General features: G+C 40.6%; 1 protein-coding gene across 1 annotated transcript in view; it reads left to right on the top strand.

Moving 5' to 3' along the window:
• The window catches only part of LOC139644115 (anoctamin-1-like), a gene marked incomplete at its 5' end in the record, with an annotated part of 50,792 nt that overhangs the window by 9,606 nt on the left and 18,686 nt on the right, over positions 1-22,500 (top strand). The window contains 4 exons of the mRNA XM_071519496.1: positions 1,736-1,884; positions 13,027-13,179; positions 15,924-15,976; positions 18,611-18,783. Coding sequence (XP_071375597.1) covers positions 1,736-1,884; positions 13,027-13,179; positions 15,924-15,976; positions 18,611-18,783 — 528 coding nt within the window. The remainder of the gene's footprint in view (positions 1-1,735; positions 1,885-13,026; positions 13,180-15,923; positions 15,977-18,610; positions 18,784-22,500) is intronic.

Genomic DNA, 22,500 nt, shown 5'->3' with positions numbered 1-22,500 from the left:
GATTAGACAGACGTTTCTCCTCCTCCTCTTTTATAATAATCATACTAACTAAGATTTGATGTGAGCGTGCTTGTTACACATAACTTGGAAGTCAATGAAATGCATTAATGGTTATATTTGGATTACATTTCTGTGTTGGATTACTTTTAGATTATATTCAGATTTACATGTCTTTGATCAGATACATTTGAAGGGTTTTTTTTCCAAAATGCTATGTATCTATTTTGGAAAGATTTTGCTACCTGAAATTCATCAGGAAATATTTGAAAAACATAAATGATTCTGTATTATAAGCTACTATATTATAAGCTTTTAGATAAGACTTTAGATGACTCCTAACTTCACTGCTAATCCATAATGTGCTGAACTTTCATGTCAGCAGTCAATTATCATTTTATCTATAAAGCACTTTTTGAAAAGTTACAGTTTCAAATCGCCTTACAAAAGATCAAAAAGAAAAGATGAAATCAAGAGCAAAAGCAATACAGGTAATCTCTTCTTCTCTTCTTTCCTCTCATCTCCTCTTTCCTTGTTTCCTCTCCTTTTTTCTTCTTTTCTTCTTTCCTCATCTCCTCTATCCATGTTTCCTCTCCTCTCCTCTCTTCTCCTCTGCTCCTCTCTCCTCTTTTCTTCTTCTCGTACTTCCCCTTCTTTTCTTTTCTTCTTCTCCTCCTTTCCTCCTCTCGTCTCTTTTCTTCTTCTCCTCCTCTCTTATCTTTTCTTCTTCTTGTCCTCCTTTCCCCATCTTCTCTTTTCTTTCCCCGTCTTCTCTTTTCTTCTCCTCTTCTATCTCCTCTCTTCCCTTGTCTTCTCCTCCTCTCTTCTCTTTTCTTCTGCTCTCTTCCTCTCTTTTCTTGTGTTCTCCTTTCCTCCGCTCTTCTCTTTTTCTCCTCCTCTCCTCTCTGTTCTTCTCCTTTCCTCCTCTCTTCTCTTTTCTTCTTCTCCTCTTCCTCCCCTCTTCCTCCCCTCTTCTCTTTTCCTTTCTTGTGTTCTTCTCCTCCCCTCTTCCCTTTTCTTCTTCTTCTCCTCTCCTCTCTTCTCGTTGCTTCTTCTCCTCCTCTCCTCCCCTCTTCTCTTTTCTTCTTCTCCTTTCCTCCTCTTCTCTTTTCTTCTTCTCCTCTTCCTCCCCTCTTCTCTTTTCTTGTGTTCTTCTCCTCCCCTCTTCCCTTTTCTTCTTCTCCTTTCCTCCTCTCTTTTCTTCTTCTCCTCTTCCTCCCCTCTTCTCTTTTCTTGTGTTCTTCTCCCCCTTCTCTTTTCTTCTTCTTCTCGTCTCCTCTCTTCTCTTTTCTTCTTCTCCTTTCCTCCTCTCTTCTCTTTTCTTCTTCTCCTCTCCCTCCCCTCTTCTCTTTTCTTCTTCTTCCCCTCTCCTCTCTTCTCATTGCTTCTTCTTCTTTTCTCCTCTCTTCTCTTTTCTTCTTCTTGTCCTCCTCTCCTGTCTTCTTTTTTCTCCTCCTCTCCTCTCTTTTCTTCTTCTCTTTTCCTCCTCTCTTCTCTTTTCTTCTTCTCCTCTTCCTCCCCTCTTCCCTTTTCTTCTTCTTCTCCTCTCCTCTCTCCTCATTGCTTCTCCTCCTCCTCTCCTCCTATCTTCTCTTGTCTTGTCTTGTTCTCCTGTCCACTTCTCTTCTTTTATCGTCCTCTCCTCCTTTTCTCCTCTCTTCTCATTTCTTCTTCTCCTCCTCCTCTCCTCCTCTCCTCCTCTCCTCCTCTCCTCCTCTCCTCCTCTCCCTCCTGACAGTAAGCTGAAGAAGTTGTTGCGGGTGTTGAAGGATAAGGGCGGAGCGGAGGAGGAGAGGGAGGAGGAGAGGAGTCGTCCTCCGCAGCAGTGGAACCTGGACTACGCCCTCGCTCCGTTCGAAGGCCTCACACCCGAGTACATGGAGATGAGTGAGTCACACACACACACACACACACACACACACACACACACACACACATGCACACACACACACAACCTGCAGACACACATATAGACACATATGCATGCACAAACACACACAAATAAGCACACACACACACACACACACACACACACCAAAGCACAAATGCACGCATACATAAAGACACACAAGCACACATGAGCATCCAGGCACACACACAAAGTTTAGGACATAAATACACACACACACACACACACACACACCTGGAGGTGGCGGTCAGGGGGCGGGGCTTACAGGATCAGGTGACTACACTCTTTCAAACAGGATTCAATGCTGAACAGAAAGAAAGTTGTATCAATGCATGTTTTGTTTTTGTTTTTTTCACCAAAATGAGATACAAACACTGTTACCCATCAGCAGAGTCTCCCATAATGCATCTGTCCAAACCTGACTCCTCTTATCTCAGCATGACGGACTTGTCTGTCTCTTCTTCTGTGGTGTTCAGACCAGTTCAGAACACATGAAGAAACAGCTGAATATGAGCATCAGTCCAGACCTCATTTTGTTCTGCTAGAGGAACCTGCATCCGTCTCCTTCTACCCATAATCCCTTGCGTTTCGAGGCGGTTTCCTATAGTCAGTTCTCTTCTCTTGAGGACTGAGACTCTCGCTGCCGTTATTTGGTGCCACCAGAGGTCAAAGGTCATCGTTCTCACCTGGACAAACCAACTGAACTGAAGGAGGAGACACTGCAGAGCTCAGAGAAACCGACCAGAACACGCTGGCTGTTGAACGCAGCCTCAGACCCCAAAATCTACCGGATTTCCTCTAGTTTTAAGACGGAGAGAAAGAGAAAAACAGAGAGAGCAAGAGAGAAAACAAAAAAAAAATAAATAAAAACACATCAGGACTCCCAGCCTCAGACAAACCTCAGAGCGACCGTTCTGGCTCCAACACAACGACTTCCACCACTAAGTGCTGTTATGCAATCTGTAACCATGACGACCGATATAAACCTGTAGAGTGCACAGTGTAACGACATGCACACACACACACCTGGACTGTCAGACCGCCCAGTCTGCTGGCAGCCGCTCCTTTAACGTGTGTGTGTGTGTGTGTGTGTGTGTGTGTGTGTGTGTGTGTGGAGGCAGTTTATGCACGCTGCCTGTGTGTGTTTGAGTTCCTATATATGGATATTGCATGGGTGTACGTATGAGGGAGGCATTTGTGTGCGCTTATTGTTCATACACACACACACACACACACACACACACACAGTGGTGGAAGAAGTACTCAGATCTTTTACTTAAGTAAAAGTAGAAATCCCACAGTATAAAAATACTCTGTTACAAGTAAAAGTCCTGCATTCAAAATGTTACTTAAGTAAAAGTACAAAAGTATTAGCATCAAAATGTACTTAAAGCAACAAAAGTAAAAGTACTCATTATGCAGAATGGCCCATTTCTGAATAATACAGTATATATTATATTATTGAATTATAATTATTGATGCATTAATGTGTAAGCATCACTTTAATGTTGCAGCTGGAAAAGGTGGGGCTGATTTCCACTACTTTATATACTGCTGGGTAGCTTACAGTAATCTATAATAATACATCACAATTTATTAGTTGATTATATTTTGTATTAATAATCTGAATCTGCAAAGTAACTAGTAACTTAAGTTATCAATTAAAGTTAGTGGAGTAATATTTCCCTCTGAAATGTAGTGGAGTAGAAGTATAAAGTAGCATAAAATGGTAATACTCAAGTAAAGTACAAGTACCTCAAAATTGTATTTAAGTACAGTATTCGAGTAAATGTACTTAGTTACACCTCTGCACACACACACACACACACACACACACACACACACACACACACACACACACACACACACACACACACACACACAGTATATACAATGATTTCTTTACATTCACATCAGTCACAAACCGCAGCACATAAACAGTGGAGACGCAGTTGAAGATTAGAAGGTTTTTCTGGTCTCAGTTTCTAAGTTTCTATGGATTTTTTTTTTGTGGGGGAAAATGTTTGATATTGATTCTTATGAGAACCAGCAGCTAATTAGCATCTGACAAAATATTTGGACTGGCCTTCAGTCTGATTCTCCACGCCCCTCTGCTGTCCCAGGCTGCGGTCTGAGCCTGGGCTTTCACTTGGTATTCAGTTTAGTTTCTCTGGAGGGAGTTCTGTGTTGTTCAGTCAGAGAGGGAGAGATGTTTCTGTCAGATCAGATGTGAACAGGCAGCAGAGCGGGTACAGACGGTCTGGAGGTCCAGCCGCGCCAATATGACGATTTCATAGTGCAATTGTCTCGGTCAAAACTAATTATCCCACGGTTTACTTATTTTTTTTCTTCCTTTTATTTCTGTTTTTTTTCTTTTTTTTGTGTTGTTTTGTTTTGTTGTGTTTTCTCCACAAAGTATAGGCTAGAATTGTTTCGTTTGCATTTTCATTTATTCAACTTTTTCTGAGTTTTTTTTTCTTTAAATTCAAATTCAAATTCATAACAACTTTATTAATCCCACTAGGGGCAATTAGTTACGAGCAGCTTGTTGTACACGGTAACATCCAACAACATACAAACAAACAATACACCAAGGAGCTAAAATGTGGAATAGAATCTATAAATAAATAATGTTGATAAATAAACTTTGTAAACACAATAAAAGATCAGATAAAAAAAAAAAAAACCTACAGAGCATTTAAAAGTCACAGAGGGGATAAATGATTTTGAATGGCGGTTAGATTTACAAGCAGGTAAAACAAACAAAAAGACAAAGAAAATATGTTGTAAAATAAATACTTTGACAACAAAGTATATAAAGAAAATAATAATAATGATCCCAATAATTATTAATAAGATAAAAACCTTAAAGCTAGTACCTTAATATGCTTCAGTTACAGTAAGTTTAAGAGACCTAATGGAAGACGCTTTGATGAACATGAAGCTGAGCATTGAAGAAATAGATCCAAAGTATTAAGAAATACTTATTTGATGTTAACAAAAGCATGAGAAAATCAAATATTACTATTAAATTTAGAAATTATTATTACATTTAGAAAAGGCAAGGAGTCCCCCAACTTTTTGACGGGCAGTTTACATAAAATATAAACTTTTTGCATTTGTTATTCAGCCTCCCAACAAGTCGGTTGTCGCAGTGCTCACAGTTATTTTACACTTTTTATAAATTTTTCATTTTTTCAAATGAAGCTTTAGAGCAGCGTGGGGATCCGGGGACCACCAGGGGTCCTTGAGGGGGTTCCAGGGGGTCCCCAGAAAATTATGAACTCTTAAACTTCAGCATTATTTCATTTAGAAGAAGTGAACACAGTTAGAGAATGTAGAAGAATGACTGTTCTGATCATAGTTTCTCTGTTATCTCTCTACCTACAATACAGACAGTCATGGAGTTCTGGACAAAATCAAATCTGACAATAAAAATATTCTCAGATTTGGGTCCAAGAGACAAAATCTCATCAAATGGGGGTCTGCGGCTCTAATGTGGACTAGATTAGGGTCCTTGATGTGAAAAAGGTTGAGAGTCACCTTTGCCATTGAACATGAAACCGTCTGCCTCGGGGGAAATGAAGTTCATTCACAGTTGAAACAGTTTGAAGGAGTCAGAGTCTTTACAGCCAAATAAAACCTGAATGACTGACTGTGTGTGGTGAAAGTTACTATATGGCACCTAGTTAGAGTCACAGGTGTTGTTGGGTCTGAGGTCATAGTAAGGGGTACACACACACACACACACACACACACACACTACAGCCCTGCAGTAACTCCAGTCATAACAAACCAACACCTGGTGGATTTCAGCTCCATGACTTGTCGTGACAAAGCTTCAGGGTGTGAAGTGGAGACCGATCATTAAAAAACTGAATATTCAAATATTCGTTTGCGGGAATCAATGTTAACTTTCTGCAAGGCAAGGCAGCTTTATTTATAGCACATTTCCTACACTGAGGCAATTCAAAGTGCTTTACAGAGTAATAAAAAATACAGTAAAGGTAAAAAATGTACAATTAAAAAGTGCAAAAGTACAGACAAGATAAAACACACAAGATAAAAGACTTAAAAAGTAAACTAGCGCAGTTCAAATCAAGTGGAATCGAAAGATAAAAGAAAAGAAAAGACAGTGCAAGAGGATTAGAAAAGTGGAAAGTGCATTAAAATCACATTTAAAAGAAAATAAAAATAATATATAAATAAATAAATATAACAGTGCAGATGAGTGTTGCTCTAGATTTCTTAAAAAGCCCTGGCAGATTGTTTTTTGTTGTTTTTCCAGTTTTTTTTCACTTATTTTAAGAAAACGATTTTAGGATTCAATTATAGACTGAATGACTTGTTAAGATGGAGATTTTTTTGCAGAGGAGTGGAGAGAGAGAGAGGAGTGGAGGGAGAGAGGAGAGGAGAAAGAGGAGTGGAGGGAGAGAGGAGTGGAGAGAGAGAGGAGTGGAGAGAGAGGAGAGAGGAGAGGAGAAAGAGGAGTGGAGGGAGAGAGGAGAGGAGAAAGAGGAGTGGAGAGAGAGTAGTGGAGGGAGAGAGGAGTGGAGGGAGAGAGAGTAATGGAGAGAGAGAGAGGAGTGGAGGGAGAAAGGAGTGGAGAGAGAGAAGAGTAGAGAGAGAGTAGTGGAGGGAGAGAGGAGTGGAGGGAGAGAGGAGTGGAGAGGTGGGAGGAGAATCAGAAACAGAAAGAGAAGAGCTTCTTCTTCTTCTTCTTCTGCTGCAGGGCAAAGACAGGAATGTCAGAAATTTCACAGAGCGAGAGAAAACAAGAACGAGAGCGTCAGCCTGTGTGTGTGTGTGTGTGTGTGTGTGTGTGTGTGTCTGTGTGTGTGTGTGTGTGTGCCTGTGTGTGTGTGTGTGTGTGTGTGTGTGTGTGTGTGTGTGTGTGTGTGTGTGTGTGTGTGTGTGTGTGTGTGTATTTGTATGTGTTTGTTTTCGCGTTTGTGCCTGTTGCGTCTTTGTTTGTGTGTTTTAGCGTGTGCATGTTTTTGTGTCCACATGTCTGAGTGTGTTGTTGTCTTTTGGTGTGTGTGTGTGTGTGTGTGTGTGTGTGTATGTGTGTGAGTTCATGTTTGTGTATACATGTGTGTACCTGCGTATGTGTTAGTGTTGTGTGTGTGTTCATGTCTGTGCATGCTTGTGTGTTTGTGTGTCAGTGTGTTTGCACGCATGCGCACATGTGTGTTTGTGTGTTTATGTCTTTAAGTGTGCATGTACAGAATGTTCACGTGCATGTGTGTGTATGTTCATGTTGACGTGTGCATGTATATGTGTGTGTCTGTACTAGTGTGTGTTGTGTGTGAGTCTTCATGTGCACATGTGCATTTGTTTGTATACATCTTTTGTGTTTGTGTGTGTGTGTGCTTGCACATATTTGCATATGTATCTGAGTGTATTGTTGTCTTTATGTGTGTGTGTGTGTGTGTGTGTGTGTGTGTGTGTGTGCTTGTGTGTGTGTGTGTGTGTGTGTGTGCTTGTGTTTGTGTCACTGTACTTGTGTTTGTTTTTGTAAGTTCATGTGTGTGTTTGTCTCAGTGTTTCATGTCCATGTGCTTGTGTTTGTGTGTGTTTTTGTCTGTCTCTGTGTGTGTGTGCGTGTGTGTGTGTGTGTGTGTGTATGAGTGTGCGTGTGTGTGTGTGTGCGTGTGTGTATGAGTGTGTGTGTGTGAGTGTGTGTGTGTGTGTGTGTGTGCTGCTCTCGAACCCGTCAACCTCTTCTCAGGTAGAAGAAGGTTTTTCTAAGCTTGCCCCGTAGCGCTCAGTCTCCGCCCCCCCCCCCCCCCCCCCCCCCCCGCCCATCTCCTCCACCCCCCTCTCGCCCCCCCCCGCCCCCCCACCCCTCCGCTCCCACAGCGATAGAGTTCCACCTCCGCCGCCCCGGCTCCCTGCGGCGGGGGAAGCGAGGGATTACATGCCGGTTCAGCAGGGAGGAGTGGAGCCGGTTAGATTTGAAAAGTTTGTGTTTGCTCTCATTTGTTTACGTCTCCGTCTCTCTGTCCGCTCTGTTTCTGCTTCTTCTGACCGGCTTTTATTCAGGTTTTGGAATCACAAACGGTAACAAATAAGAACAAACATGGAAAAGAGCAATCAAGAACGATTTAGAACCCACAATACAATAATACATCAATTTAAATGAAAATGAAAATATGTAGGCCTAAATAAAGTAAAGTAAGTAAACAAAATAAATAAATAGAGTCAGAAACCAGTCATGTTCATGGCGGCAGCTGCTTCAAATTATTTTAATCTTTATGAAAAAGTCTGTTTCTGTCGTCGTGGAAGCACACTGCTGCCAACAGCCTGGAGCTGTGTGTGTGTGTGTGTGTGTGTGTGTGTGTGTGTGTGTGTGTGGGTGTGTGGGTGTCCACGTGATTGCGACATACAATAAGTTATGTGTCACCCTCTACACCAGCACACACACACACAGCAGAAGCTAACTCCCATTAACTATAATTGCAATTATTAGCCATGAATCTTGTCTCTCTACGTTATCGAATCCCACAGACTTGTATAACATGAGATAACACACACACACACACAGCGTAGATACACACACACACACACACACATATGCAGCATAGTTGCACACACCGCTAAATCATAAGAAAGTCCTAATTTAGCTGGTGTGGTGGAGCTTTTAGCCTTAAAAGGCCTGATGTGAGCCACAGAGCAGGGGACAGACCGGGAGACAGACCAGGGGACGGACCGGGGGACAGACAGGGGGACAGACCGGGGGACAGACCGGGGGATAGACTGGGGGATGGACAAGGGGACAGACTGAGGGACAGACAGGGGGACAGACCGGGGGACAGACGGGGGGACGGACCGGGGGACAGACTGAGGGACAGACAGGGGGACAGACCGGGGGACAGACGGGGGGACAGACAGGGGGACAGACCGGGGGACAGACCGGGGGACAGACGGGGGGACGGACCGGGGGACAGACTGAGGGACAGACCGGGGGACAGACGGGGGGACGGACCGGGGGACGGACAGGGGGATAGACCGGGGGAGAGACTGGGGGATGGACAAGGGGACAGACAGGAGGACAGACTGAGGGACAGACAGGGGGACAGACGGGGGGACGGACCGGGGGACAGACAGGGGGACAGACCGGGGGACAGACAGGAGGACAGACTGAGGGACAGACAGGGGGACGGATCGGGGGACACCGGGGAACAGACCGGAGGACGGACTAGGGGACAGACCGGGGGACAGACCAGGACCGCTGGGTGTCCGTCTGAAGGCGTCCGGGGAGCAGAGGAAGTGTGTTCTTTAGTTGTTGTGGGTTTGATTCCTTTCTCATGTCAGCCGTCTCTCTACCATCCAACAAAGTGACTCATATGTTGATGTTGAATATTTTTTAAAGAGGTTTTGAGTTACTCTGATTTCTTAGTCATCTTTGTCCCTCAGCCTCATCACTGTGGTGTTTCTGCACTGCACTTCCCACAGATCACCTGTCAATCAAACAGTGTGGGCGGAGCTTGGATTTTCTGTTGATGCAGTTTGAGTTTCTCTTTTCTTTATCTGTTCAGCCGTGGCGGCCATTAACCTTGTTCCTACAGCGGCCATTTTGATCTTATATCAAACTCTACCCTGAAGATTTACATATATACAAAACTACCGTTACTTCAACACATTAATGAGGACTTCAGATAGACCAAACAGTTATCAAACTAGCTAAAACTCTTGGGAACAGCAACTACAACTGCTTGAAATTAGCAGGGAAGTTAGCTAGCTTACTGGGTAGTAGCTATTAGCTACATAGGTTAAATTCTGCTAGCTAGGTGTATATTACCTTAAAATATCTCTGGATTCTTGAGATTAATTTCTTTCAAACGTTTTTCAGTTGGGAATCTGTGAAATGATAAATGTTTGTCAGATTCCGATGTTTGTACGATGTGCATCTTGGTACACAACAGTAGGTAGTACTTGCTCTTCTTGGTAGAGTTTCCCATAGGAAATAACAAGGTCCATTGCTGCTTATGCTAACTACCCACTTCTTCTTCTATTTATTCCAAACAAACTGCTGGTGCTGCTAACAGAAACATGAAACGCATCACTTCCTGTGTACGGGGAAAGATACCAGACACCAGGTGTTTAGAACAGCTTAATGTAAAAACTTTCCTGAATTGTCCATAGATTGTGTCACTATTGTGTTACATTAATAGCAGAGTTGTAAGACTGAGATCAGGCCCCGCTGGTCTCGAGACCGGTTTCGTTCTCGAGACCAGCGGGGCCTGATCTCAATTTTAGTCTCGGTCTTGGACCTATTTTGTCTTGGTCCAAGACAATTCTTTAATGATGAAAAAAAACTTTAAATCATGAATAAAATGGTGAATAAAATTATTATCATCATTATTATTATTTTGCAAAAAGGATGACCTTACCCGCTTCAGCTCGGTCACCTGACCTCCTCTACCTGCTGCTGCTGTTTACTGTCAGGAAGGCGTATCCATAGCAACCAGCAATGTCTGCGTCCTCTGTGGTAATTCGGTTTGGATTTACTAACCAGTACTAACCAGTTTGTGATCGGCTGTTATACTCGTGGTCTCGATCTTGATCTTGGTCTCGGACACTTTCAGTCTCGGTCTTGTCTTGGTCTTGACCATAAAAGGTCTTGGTCTTGTCTTGGTCTTGGTTGGTATGGGTCTTGGTCTTGTCCAGGTCTTGGTTGGTATGGGTCTTGGTCTTGGTCTTGGTCTTGGTCTTGGTTGGTATGGGTCTTGGTCTTGTCTTGGTCTTGTCTTGGTCTTGTCTTGGTCTTGTCTTGGTCTTGTCTTGGTCTTGGTTGATATGGGTCTTGGTCTTGTCTTGGTCTTGACTTGGTCTTGACTGAGATGATCTTGCCTCTAACACTGATTAATAGCTGATAGAGAGCAGCAAAATGGAAATGTATTTATATGGAACTGTTGTGGATTATTACTTAAAAAAAAACTACTATACTATACTTATACACTACTATACTTTAAAATTATTACTAAAAAATAAACAGTTGATTTGAGCAGTCCTTATTTCTAGCTGCATGACGAGGCTCTGAGGTTTACAGTAGTTCAGTCTGACTCTCAGTCCTGTGGGGGAAATCAGAGTCTGACAGAGACGTGCTGTGAGCCATGAGATAGAGACATCTGCCTATAGATGGACAGACGATAAACTGAACTGAGGCTTCCACTGTGTGAATCCAGCTTCAGTCTGAACTCTGTCCAGACCGGCGACAGGAGTCAAGGCCCGGGGGAGCGGAGTCTCAGCACCCAGGACATTAACTGTGACATTAACATCCAGCTCTCGAGCGTCCGGTTTTTCTCTCCTCGTTAAAGCCGAGGCCCGCGGCGGAGAAATGTCACTCAGTGGGACTTTAAGACCTTAAAACGTCTTCAGTTGAATTATGGAAGTTCCCTTAAGCCCTTAAATATGAGCCGACATGGAAAAATGGGCAGGCAATCTGTTTCGTAGACAGCTGACTTTTGCATTCAGAGCTTTAACTAGGGGTCAATATTTTTTCCATCTGAATTAATTCAAATAAATAGACTTTACTGACTGTTAATTCAATCAAAAAACTGCAATTTGTGATGTAAAATGTGTTTTTCTTTTTGTGCCTCACTAGATAATAATAATCATAAAGTTCACAGGTTCACTGCAAAAAGTGTTGTCATATTGAGTCTTAAAATATCACTTGTTTCCAATACAATCAACTTGTTTGAAGAACTTTCTAGAATATAGTGTGTTGATGCTACTTGAGGAATCCGCCTTATTTTACCTCATTTCAAGATATTGCATTGGAAACAATGGAAATATCTCACCCGGTTAACATTTTTTTTTAAGAAAAAGTAAAAAGTAAATATTTGTGCATATGTTTGTATGTCACTGCATATGTGCTTGTGCCTGTGTGTGTGTGTGTGTGTGTCTTCATATTTGTGTGTGTACTTGCACGTTGGGTACCAGCTATAGCTGTCACCACTTCATGTGTATCGTCTGAAAAGGTTTCTCCAAAGATGTAAATAAGAATTAACATAAATAAGGATAAGAGAAGAAAGTAGGAAGGATTACTAACTCACAACCAGATAGCAGCCAGCAACGGGGCTCATGGACTGGCAGATAATTTTACCGGTTTCAACAAATTTGACTTTTTTCCAGGAGAATGTAACTTGTTTCAGGACATTTTCTTGGTAAAAGTGAAATTGTCTTGGAGAAAGTTTCTTGTTTCCAGATTTTCTTCATTGTTTTATGATGATTTCTTGAAAGAAGAAGTCATATTGGCATGAATCAAGTGAAATTTACTGAAACCAGCAGATTATCTGCCAGTGCAGTGAGAGAATTTGACTGAAAACATCATGAAATAAACTGATAGGTCTGGAGACAAGAGAACATCACTGGACGACTTGTCATGTTTTGCAGTGTACTGCTGTGAGACAGAGGAGACCAAGCAGCTCCAACATGCTCTCATTGGTTTACAGTCATTATCAGTGGTGGAAAGCAACTAAGTACATTTACTCAAGTACTGTACTTAAGTACAATTTTGAGATACTTGTACTTTACTTGAGTATTTCCATTTGATGCTACTTTATACTTCCACTCCACTACATTTCAGAGGGAAATATTGTACTTTCTACTCCACTACATTTATTTGACAGCTTTAGTTACTTTTCAGATGGAGATTTGACACAATGGATAATATAACAAGCTTTTAAAATACAACACATTGTTAAAGATGAAACCAGTGGTTTCCAACCTTTTTGTCTTTTGACATCTTACAGAAAGCAGTGTGTAGTCGGGTCACATTTCAGATGTCTATGAGTTGTTAACAGCTCCACCAAATAGTGATTTTTCCCTCTAAAACTCACATGGTTTCATTTCAATAAATGTTCAAATGATCCAATATTTCAGCAAAAATCAAAGATTAGAGAAAAAGTCCAAAAACTGAAAACAGATTTATGTATCAGAACTTTGTTTTTTCTTCTTTCCTCTCCCATTAATCATCTCACGACCCCTCTTTTACTTAAGTAAATGATCAGAGTACTTCTTCCACCACTGGTCATTATACCACAGTATGACAGTTAATTTGACAGTGATATATCGATGTTTAACCCTTTAAACCTTCCTCTCTCCCCCTGCAGTCATCCAGTTCGGGTTCGTCTCTCTCTTCGTGGCGTCCTTCCCTCTCGCTCCTCTCTTCGCTCTGCTCAACAACGTCATCGAGATCCGACTGGACGCCAAGAAGTTCGTCACAGAGCTGCGGAGGCCGGTCGCCGTGCGCGCCAAGGACATCGGTAAGCTGATGTGACGGAGGAAGACACACACACACACACACACACACACACGCACACACAGATGTGGGGATGGATAAAGTTTTAAATAGATGGGTCTCAAGTTGGATCCACAGTGTTTGGATTTTGTTTAGACACTGCAGTTCGACCCATTTGGATTTTCATATATTTATGTATTGAAGCTGCCATTAGCCAATAGTTTGTGCTGATATTCAATCCCTGTAAATTTGACTATTTTCATGCCAAAAAAAAACAAAAAAATGGAAGTATTCAGTGTTTCCCCCGAGGAGTTTTTCTTCTCATCAGGGTGGAAAAGCCTCTGAAACATTTAGAGCATCATGGGACACTAAAACTCTCCACTGAAAAGACTAGAGACCCTCTGGCATTTTGGTTATCGTAATATCATGATAAAGCTTCAATGTTGTCTTGTCCTGGTCTTAAAGGCTGTGTTAGGGTTTTCTTTTACAGTTCCACATGTGTAAATATCTTCTGAAAGCACCGATAGTCATTCACAAAATATCGTCACATTATCGATATCGAGGTATTGGATGTATAGAATATTGTAATATTGGATTTTGTCAGTATCGCCCAGCCCTAACTGCAGCTGCAGAGTAAAATCATATCGCTGCTTCTCAGAAACAAAGAAGAAAAGCCTTGTTTTGAGCTGGACCACAATGCATTGCTGAGCTCATCCACTTGGTTTTGAAGAAGTTTCCTGAGCCAGAGGGTCGCAGAGTTTGTCTCAACCCATAGAGGACTGTGCTGTCCTGTAACTGACAGTGAACATTATGTAATTCACCAAAATTGAAGTTGGAGGTTTTAGGATGAACTGGTTTACAAACCCTGACAAAGACCATGTGCCCAAACACTCAGTAATGTTCTCAGTAATGAAAGTGTTTCTTCTTCTGCTTCGCTCCACAAGGCCAGAAGCTCCATGTTCAGTTTATTCAGTTTATACATTTCTGTTTTATTCACAGCAACATTTCACTGTTGTCATGTAAAAACCTTGTGACTCCAATTTTGGTGATTTTCATGTTTTTACTTCAATTGAAGGATTACATGCTTGTTTTTGTTTTGATCATTACTACTTTTAAATGATTTGACTCCTGATGTTTCAAACTATTTTACAGTTAAATATGATGCTACATTATAGCCTGTGCACTTTATATTATGGACTTTATCCAGACATGTACATGTTATATTATATGTACTGTACAGCATGTACTTGATCTTGATATCTGCCTGTCACCAGAAACTCTGAAACTGTATTATTACTGCACAGTCTGAATTTTATTTTAATAGGTGATAATAGGTGAATAGGAGATTTTGAATGTTGAAATAACAGCTGTCTGCTGTATCAGTCCTCAGTGAGGACATTCAAGTTTTTTTTCTAATTCTAAAAACAATAAGCTGAGGAAATTCTCCGACCTCTTGGGCTTAAGAAACACTTTCAAAACACCATTACATAATGTCAAAAATGCATCATCATCAAGCTAGAAAACAAGCTGTTTTTCTTCCTGATATGTTGACATTTTGGAGATACGATCTTTACACACGACAGTGACATCATGCCATGTTGTTGCATTAAACTGCTGTTTAAATGCAGCTGCAACCTGCTGCATGCCAAGCTGCTGAAGGTAAATCTGTGTTTTTATAATCTAAATGCAACATGTGTAGTCTTTGTCTGTTCTGTCCTGGACTGAGCTCCTGGTCTGTCTCCTGGTCTGTCTCCTGGACTGTCTCCTGGACTGAGCTCCTGGGCTGTCTCCTGGACTTTCTCCTGGACTGAGCTCCTGGACTGTCTCCTGGACTGTCTCCTGGACTGAGCTCCTGGTCTGTCTCTTGGTCTGTCTCCTGGACTGTCTCCTGGACTGAGCTCCTGGGCTGTCTCCTGGACTTTCTCCTGGACTGAGCTCCTGGACTGTCTCCTGGACTGTCTCCTGGACTGAGCTCCTGGACTGTCTCCTCTCCTGGACTGTCTCCTGGACTGTCTCCTGGACTGTCTCCTAGACTGTCTCCTAGACTGTCTCCTCTCCTGGACTGTCTCCTGGACTGTCTCCTGGACTGAGCCCCTGGTCTGTCTCCTGGTCTGTCTCCTGGTCTGTCTCCTGGTCTGTCTCCTGGACTGAGCTCCTGGTCTGTCTCCTGGACTGAGCTCCTGGACTGTCTCCTGGACTGTCTCCTCTCCTGGACTGAGCTCCTGGTCTGTCTCCTGGACTGAGCTCCTGGTCTGTCTCCTGGTCTGTCTCCTGGTCTGTCTCCTGGACTGAGCTCCTGGTCTGTCTCCTGGACTGTCTCCTGGACCCGGGGCCATGTGTCATGTTTTAATTGCTGTGTATCTTTCTTTGGAATTACTTATTTTGGACTTCTGGGAACTTAACGATCTTAATGAGGTTCATTTTTCAGTTTCCTCTGACAGTTCCTCAGCGTTTTTGTCACAGTGCCGAACATTTTCTCCTCTTTCTCTGGACTTCTTTGCCCTTCTAACCCTTCAATCATTCCATCATTTCTCTCTCTCTCTCTCTCTCTCTCTCTCTCTCTCTTTGTCTCTCTCTCTCTCTCTCTCTCTCTTTGTGTCTCTCTCCCTCCCTCTCTTTCTCTCTCTCTCTCTCTTTGTCTCTCCCTCTCTCTCTCTCGCTCTCTCTCTCTCTCTCTTTGTGTCTCTCTCCCTCCCTCTCTCTCTCTCTCCCCCTCTCTTTGTCTCTGTCTCTCTCTCTCTCCCTCCCTCTCTCTCTCTCTCTCTCCAGGTATTTGGTACAACATACTGAGTGGAATGGGGAAATTCTCTGTTATTATAAATGTAAGTATTAATATTATTAAGAATTTAAGTATTATTCTAGAAGTGTTGCTTTTGATTATTACTTCTTAGGGGCTGTGTTTTTAAGTGATAATACAATAATATTATATTGCAATAACTATAGTTATTAGGCTACATTCTTCTTATTCTCATCAGTTACTAGATTATTGGTTGGATTATTGTTACATTATCAGTTAAATATATGAAACACCCCTTATGAAGTGATAAATGCTACATGTTAAAATGTGATGATGTTATATTTTCTGGCAATTTATTGCATTTACAGCTTTCACTTCATTTTTGACTCATTTAGAGGAACATTTTATTACATTTTGAAGTTATTACATTATCCGTTAGTTACATTATCAGTTGCTGTGTTAGAAAACAAAGCATTTAACGAACACAAAGCCTAAAACACATCAGAGAGGAATGGAGGTCAAAGGTTAAGAGAGACTGGAAAACACATCAGCACTCCGTCGACCCGCTCACACACTTCAACACGTAATCCAGCTTTCATCAGGTCTGCTGAGTGTGTGTGTGTGTGTGTGTGTGTGTGTGTGTGTGTGTGTGTGTGTGTGTGTGTCAGATAGCCCTCCGTAGCCTTTGATAATCCATCACCAACACTGATGTCAGTTAATATTAAACACAGATTAAAGCTCTCTGTTTGCCCTGAGCAGTAATCTGTCATGACCTCATGAGACGCCGGGATCATGTCCGAGACGCCCGACCAGGCCGATATGGATAGGTCAGGGTGTGTGTGAGAGAGAGAGAGAGAGAGAGGGAGAGAGAGAGAGAAAGAGAGAGAGAGAATAGAGTAAGAGAAGTTAGTTCGGGTTTTGTCCTCGGCCAGCGAGTTAAATCCCATTCCATTTACTTTTAATACTGAACAGATTTGTGGAGGATTGAGAAAAACAAGCAGGAGTGTGTCTGTCTGTGTTAGCTCTAACACTGTCTGTGTTAGACCTGTAGGGCACTGGACAAACACACACACACACACACACACACACACACACACACACACACACACACACACACTCAAGCTGCCCCAGGAGACTCCAGGAAATGGGAAACAGAGTAGAAGTCATGCGTTGAATATATTGCAAGAAAAATATTTGATTTGCAGAATAAATCCTCTGAATTCACTTCCACCACTTCTGACCAACCCCCCATCACTCTATTTAAGACCCAACCTGTTGCTGTACACACACACACACACACACACACACACACACACACACTGCCACCTCCAACTTCTTCTAAAGACACAGTTATCAGTCGTCTATCCGTCTTTCTCTCCGTCAATCAATCTCATGCCGGTCGCCTGCCTCTGATTTCATGCTTCATATTCATGTGATAAAGATCGAAATGAAAAACAAAACGCAGCCTCATGCGGCTTTTTGCTGTTCACACTGATTAGAAAACATCAGATCTGTGTCAAGAATGAAGGGGAAAAAAAACTGAACTGAGGAAAATTTCAGCTGCTGATGAAAACAACAAGTGTATTTAACAAATCCCACAATGCAACAAGTTTTTCAGTTTGCAATTCCAATTACATTGTCAGTTCATGCAGATTAAATGAGTTTATGGATGGGTTATGGGTGAATTTCATAGCCGTTATCAAAAGAATCCATCAAAAGATCAGAGAAATGATTTGGCTACTAACTTTGGCCTGGCAAAATCTACGGAAGCCCATTGAGGACATAAATTCATACATTTTATTTACGCTGTTTTCCCGTGATAATGAGTTCATTTTGTTTGTTTACTGGAGACTTCAAGTTATTTATGTCATTATCACATTTTGTTTAACCAAGATAATGAGAAAATTATCTTGAGATCTCGGGATAATTCTCTCATTATCTCAAGAAAACAAAATAGTTTTTATCTCGGGTTAGGGTTAGATCTCAAGATAATTTTGTCATTATCTTGGGAAAACAAAGAGATAATGGCATCAATAACTCAATATCTTGAGAAAACAAAGAAAATTAGCTGCGCCGTAAATAAAATGTTTGAATATATAGTTTGTCCTCAATGGGCTTCCGTCCAACAGAGTTTTTAACCCCATGAACTCTGATTTTCCCCTTAAATTTTAACAACAGATCCTGCTTTTAAGATAATAAAGCAGTAATAGGTACATCGTCATTTTGCATTTCTATTCTTGGTTTACACTAAAATTAGTATTCAAAAATAAAAGTAGATCTGGTCTCCCAAACAGGAACTATCTCTCCTAAATGGTATCCCTCCGCTGTGATCTCTTCTGTCAATAAAAATGCTGTTTGGTTCTAAAAAGTAAGACCAACAGGAAGCTGGAAATCACAGCAGCAGGATCTGATGTTGAATCTGTTCACCAACGTGTTCAATGTCAGAAGTAAAAATCTGATGCTACAAACTCGTCCAGCTGCATCTGATCTTGGTGAGGAGATTATATTCTGCTTTTCATGGCGGTCAAGAGCTTCATTTTCTACACATTTCAGGCTGACATTTTAGGTATCTTTGAAAACCTTGGGGGTCTTGACTAGAAGTTCTAAGAAAGCTTGGAAACATGAAACGTATTTGTAATGATGAACCTGCATGAGGGACCTGAGAAGTGGTCTAACAGCTGGACTCTGTCTCTGTGTGTGTGTGTGTGTGTGTGTGGAGGCGTTTGTGATCTCCTTCACGTCGGACTTCATCCCGCGGCTCGTGTACCAGTACATGTACAGCCAGAGCGGCACCATGCACGGCTTCATCGACCACACGCTCTCCTACTTCAACGTGTCCAACTTCAAACCAGGCACCGCACCGCACAGCCCCCAGGACATCACCGTCTGCAGGTACACACACACACACACACACACACACACACAGATACACACACAGACACACACAGACACACACACACACACACACACACACACGCACGCTGAAGTAACACACGGATACATGGCAGTGTTATAGCATGGGATTTTTCATTGGTTTTTAAATTTCAGTTTTGCTTTGTTTTTTTTTCAACCTAAATTTTGTAGTTAAGTTTTATTTTTTTTTATTTTTTTTTTACAAATGTTTAGTTTTAGTTTGTTTTCAGTGTGAATGTTGCAGTTTATTTTTATTTTTATTTATTTTTTCATTCTGCAAATATTTAGTTTTAGTTTGTTTTCAGTGTGAATTTTGCAGTTTAGCTTTATTTTTCTGTATTTTTTTTTTTTTTTTTTACAAATGTTTAGTTTTAGTTAATTTTGAGTGTGGGCTTTGCAGTTTAGTTTTATTTTACTTTATTTTATTTTATTATTATTATTTTTTTACACAAATTTAGTTTTGTTTAGATTTTTTTTTTTTTTTTTAATTTAAGTTTTTTTTTAGTTTAAGTTCAGTTTTTAGTTATTTTTAGTTCTAGTTTTAGTATTTTTGGTGGCACTGGTATTCTTTAAAAGTGATAGAAGTGATAGAAGTTCAGAACAGGTATTTTGTTTATGTCTGCAACAAGTATTGTGTAATACAAACAGCAAATCCTAAATTCTGTTTAAAATTAATTTACAAGAAATTTTCAATTAGCAAAAAAAGTAAAAAATAGCCAAATATCTCTTTTTTACCCTACACATAAAGAAAAAGACGGAAACTAAAAATATTTCATACGTTTTATTTTACTTTTGTTACAGTAGTTTGGCAAGATATTTTTAGTTCAGTCTCATGTCATCTCAAGTTTCATTTTTATTTTTATTTCAATTCATGACAAAATTTTTCATCTTGGGTTTAGTTTTAGTTTACTATAGTAACTGATATATGCTACATATATGTATTGGTATGCAGTCATACACAGACACATGTGGACACACACACACACACACATGCATACATAAACATACACACATACATGGATATACATGCATTCATATGCAGTACAACATAGATACACATGCATGAATGCACACCTGCACACATGCATGGATACCTGTGCATGTGTACATGTGCATGCATATACCCTCCTCCACACACACACACACACACACACACACACACACACACACACACACACACACACACACACACACACACACAATACAGACTCTCACACACACTCCTCCCTTCTCCTCTCTGTTTGTTTGCTCTCTTGCTGCCAGTCAAGTGCTTGGTGAGCGTTCAAGATCACAGTCAGGCCAATTCTTCTATTTTTACACCAGAGGAATTTAGTTGTGTGAGTTTATCTAAGTGGAGATAACAGCCTTCAGTCTGTCCTGCTGCAGCTTGTTATAACTTTGGCCTCAGCAATCACATCGACTCTCAGCCTCAGTCTGGGTATCAAGAACCAATAACTATCAATATTATGCCGATTTCAGCGCTAATACCCGTTTAATCCGTCAGCAGGATGGTTTCTCCTCCTTCATTTCACGGAGCTGAACTCCATCTCTGTCTGAAATCTGCAACTTCAGCTTCAATCTGCGATCCCAGTCTCTGTTTTTATCCTTTGTTGATGCCAGGAGGGTTTGCTGAGCTCTTTCTCAGCGACGCCCTGCTGCACACTCACCAGAAACTCTTTCAGCTTTAGCTCCGTTTGCTCTGGAAGAACAGAACCTCTTCCTGTTTTGTGCCGTAAAGCGATCCAGCAGATTTCCCTCCAGATCCACCAGGTGGAGAAACAATGGAGGATGCAGAGGAGAGGCTGACAGGCTGACCACTGATGGACTGCTTTGTTTACTGTAAATATACTAATGTCTCAAAATTAATGTGGTGATGATTTATTTATTGATCTTACCGCTACACATAGCTTTTTAAAATATGCATAATGCGTAGAACTAATGTTACTTTTTGATATTTATACTTGAATATTTGATTATTTTTGAATTTTTGATGAAACTCAGTCTGACAAAATGTAGGAATGCCCGTCCATCTGCCAGATTATGACTGACTGATACGATAATAATGTTTTTCACTTTCGCTGCGGTTGAGGTGAACGCCTGCTGTGTGTGACACACTAATGCATTTGGTTAGAGATAGAGCTGAACAATTAAGAAACAAAAAAATTGAAATCGCAATATGAACTCCTGCAATTTCCAAATAGCATAAATTTAATTTCTTCAGAGAGTTTGGTCCAAACTGGATTTGTGAACAAGGAGTTTTTACTGAGTTTGATTTAAATCCTGCACTCACATCTTTTTTTCTTTTAACAGAATCACTTTACTTTAAACAATTTTAAAGTTCTGAAAAATGTATGACAAGAAAAACGTGATGATGATATGAATCGGTTTAAATCGTAATTGCAACATTCTGTCAAATGATCCCAATTAGATTTTTTGTCAATATCGTTCAGCCCCAGTCCGACCAAAAATACTAAAACTAGAACTGAAACTAAATAAAAACTAAACTTAAACTAAACATTTGTAAAAAAAAAAAAAATAGAAAAAAAAATCAAAACTAAACTAAAACTGCCAAAGGCACACTGAAAACGTACTAAAACTAAACATTTGTAAAAAAAAAAAAAAAAAAAAAGAAATAAAATAAAAATAAACAGCAAAGCCCTCGCTGAAAACAACAAAAACTAAACATTTATAAAAAGATAAAAATAAAATAAAAATAAACTGCAAAGCCCACGCTGAAAGCAACAAAAACTAAACATTTGTAAAAAATAAAAATAAAATAAAAATAAACAGCAAAGCCCTCGCTGAAAACAACAAAAACTAAACATTTGTAAAAAATAGAAATAAAATAAAAATAAACAGCAAAGCCCTCGCTGAAAACAACAAAAACTAAACATTTGTAAAAAATAGAAATAAAATAAAAATAAACAGCAAAGCCCTCGCTGAAAACAACAAAAACTAAACATTTGTAAAAAATAGAAATAAAATAAAAATAAACAGCACATCCCTCGCTGAAAACAACAAAAACTAAACATTTGTAAAAAATTAAATAAAAATAAACAGCAAAGCCCTCGCTGAAAACAACAAAAACTAAACATTTGTAAAAAATAAAAATAAAATAAAAATAAACAGCAAAGCCCTCGCTGAAAACAACAAAAACTAAACATTTGTAAAAAATAAAAATAAAATAAAAATAAACAGCAAAGCCCTCACTGAAAGCAACAAAAACTAAACATTTGTAAAAAATAAAAATAAAATAAAAATAAACAGCAAAGCCCTCGCTGAAAACAACAAAAACTAAACATTTGTAAAAAAAAAAAAAAATAAAAAATAAAAAATAAAGCTAAACTGAAAAATTCACACTGAAACTTTAATTGCAATATTCTGTCAAATAATCGCAATTCGATTTTTTGTCAATATCTTTTAGCCCTAGTTAGACTGAAACACACACACATACACACACACACACACACACACACACACACACCTATCCACACTCTTACCATTCACACTGAGCCCTGAGGCGGCTGCAGCAGGGATGTGGTGGACAGACTGAGTCCCAGCACACTGCAGTACTGTGTGTCCTGTGTGTCCGCATGCCGGGGCGTGGCGAGCGTCTGTGTGTGAAGCGCTGTGGAGGAGGAGCGGGTGTCGCCGGAGGGAAAGGTCACGGATGCCGGCGCCCACGGCCGAGGCCCG

Source organism: Centroberyx affinis, unplaced genomic scaffold, assembly GCF_046629955.1.
Source record: "Centroberyx affinis isolate AG114_WGS23_722 - 3 ecotype Tasmania unplaced genomic scaffold, CSIRO-AGI_Caff_v1 ptg000706l_1, whole genome shotgun sequence".
Taxonomy (NCBI): domain Eukaryota; kingdom Metazoa; phylum Chordata; class Actinopteri; order Beryciformes; family Berycidae; genus Centroberyx; species Centroberyx affinis.
Note: the sequence above shows the minus strand (reverse complement) of the source record. Positions and strands in the feature narration are given on the sequence as shown.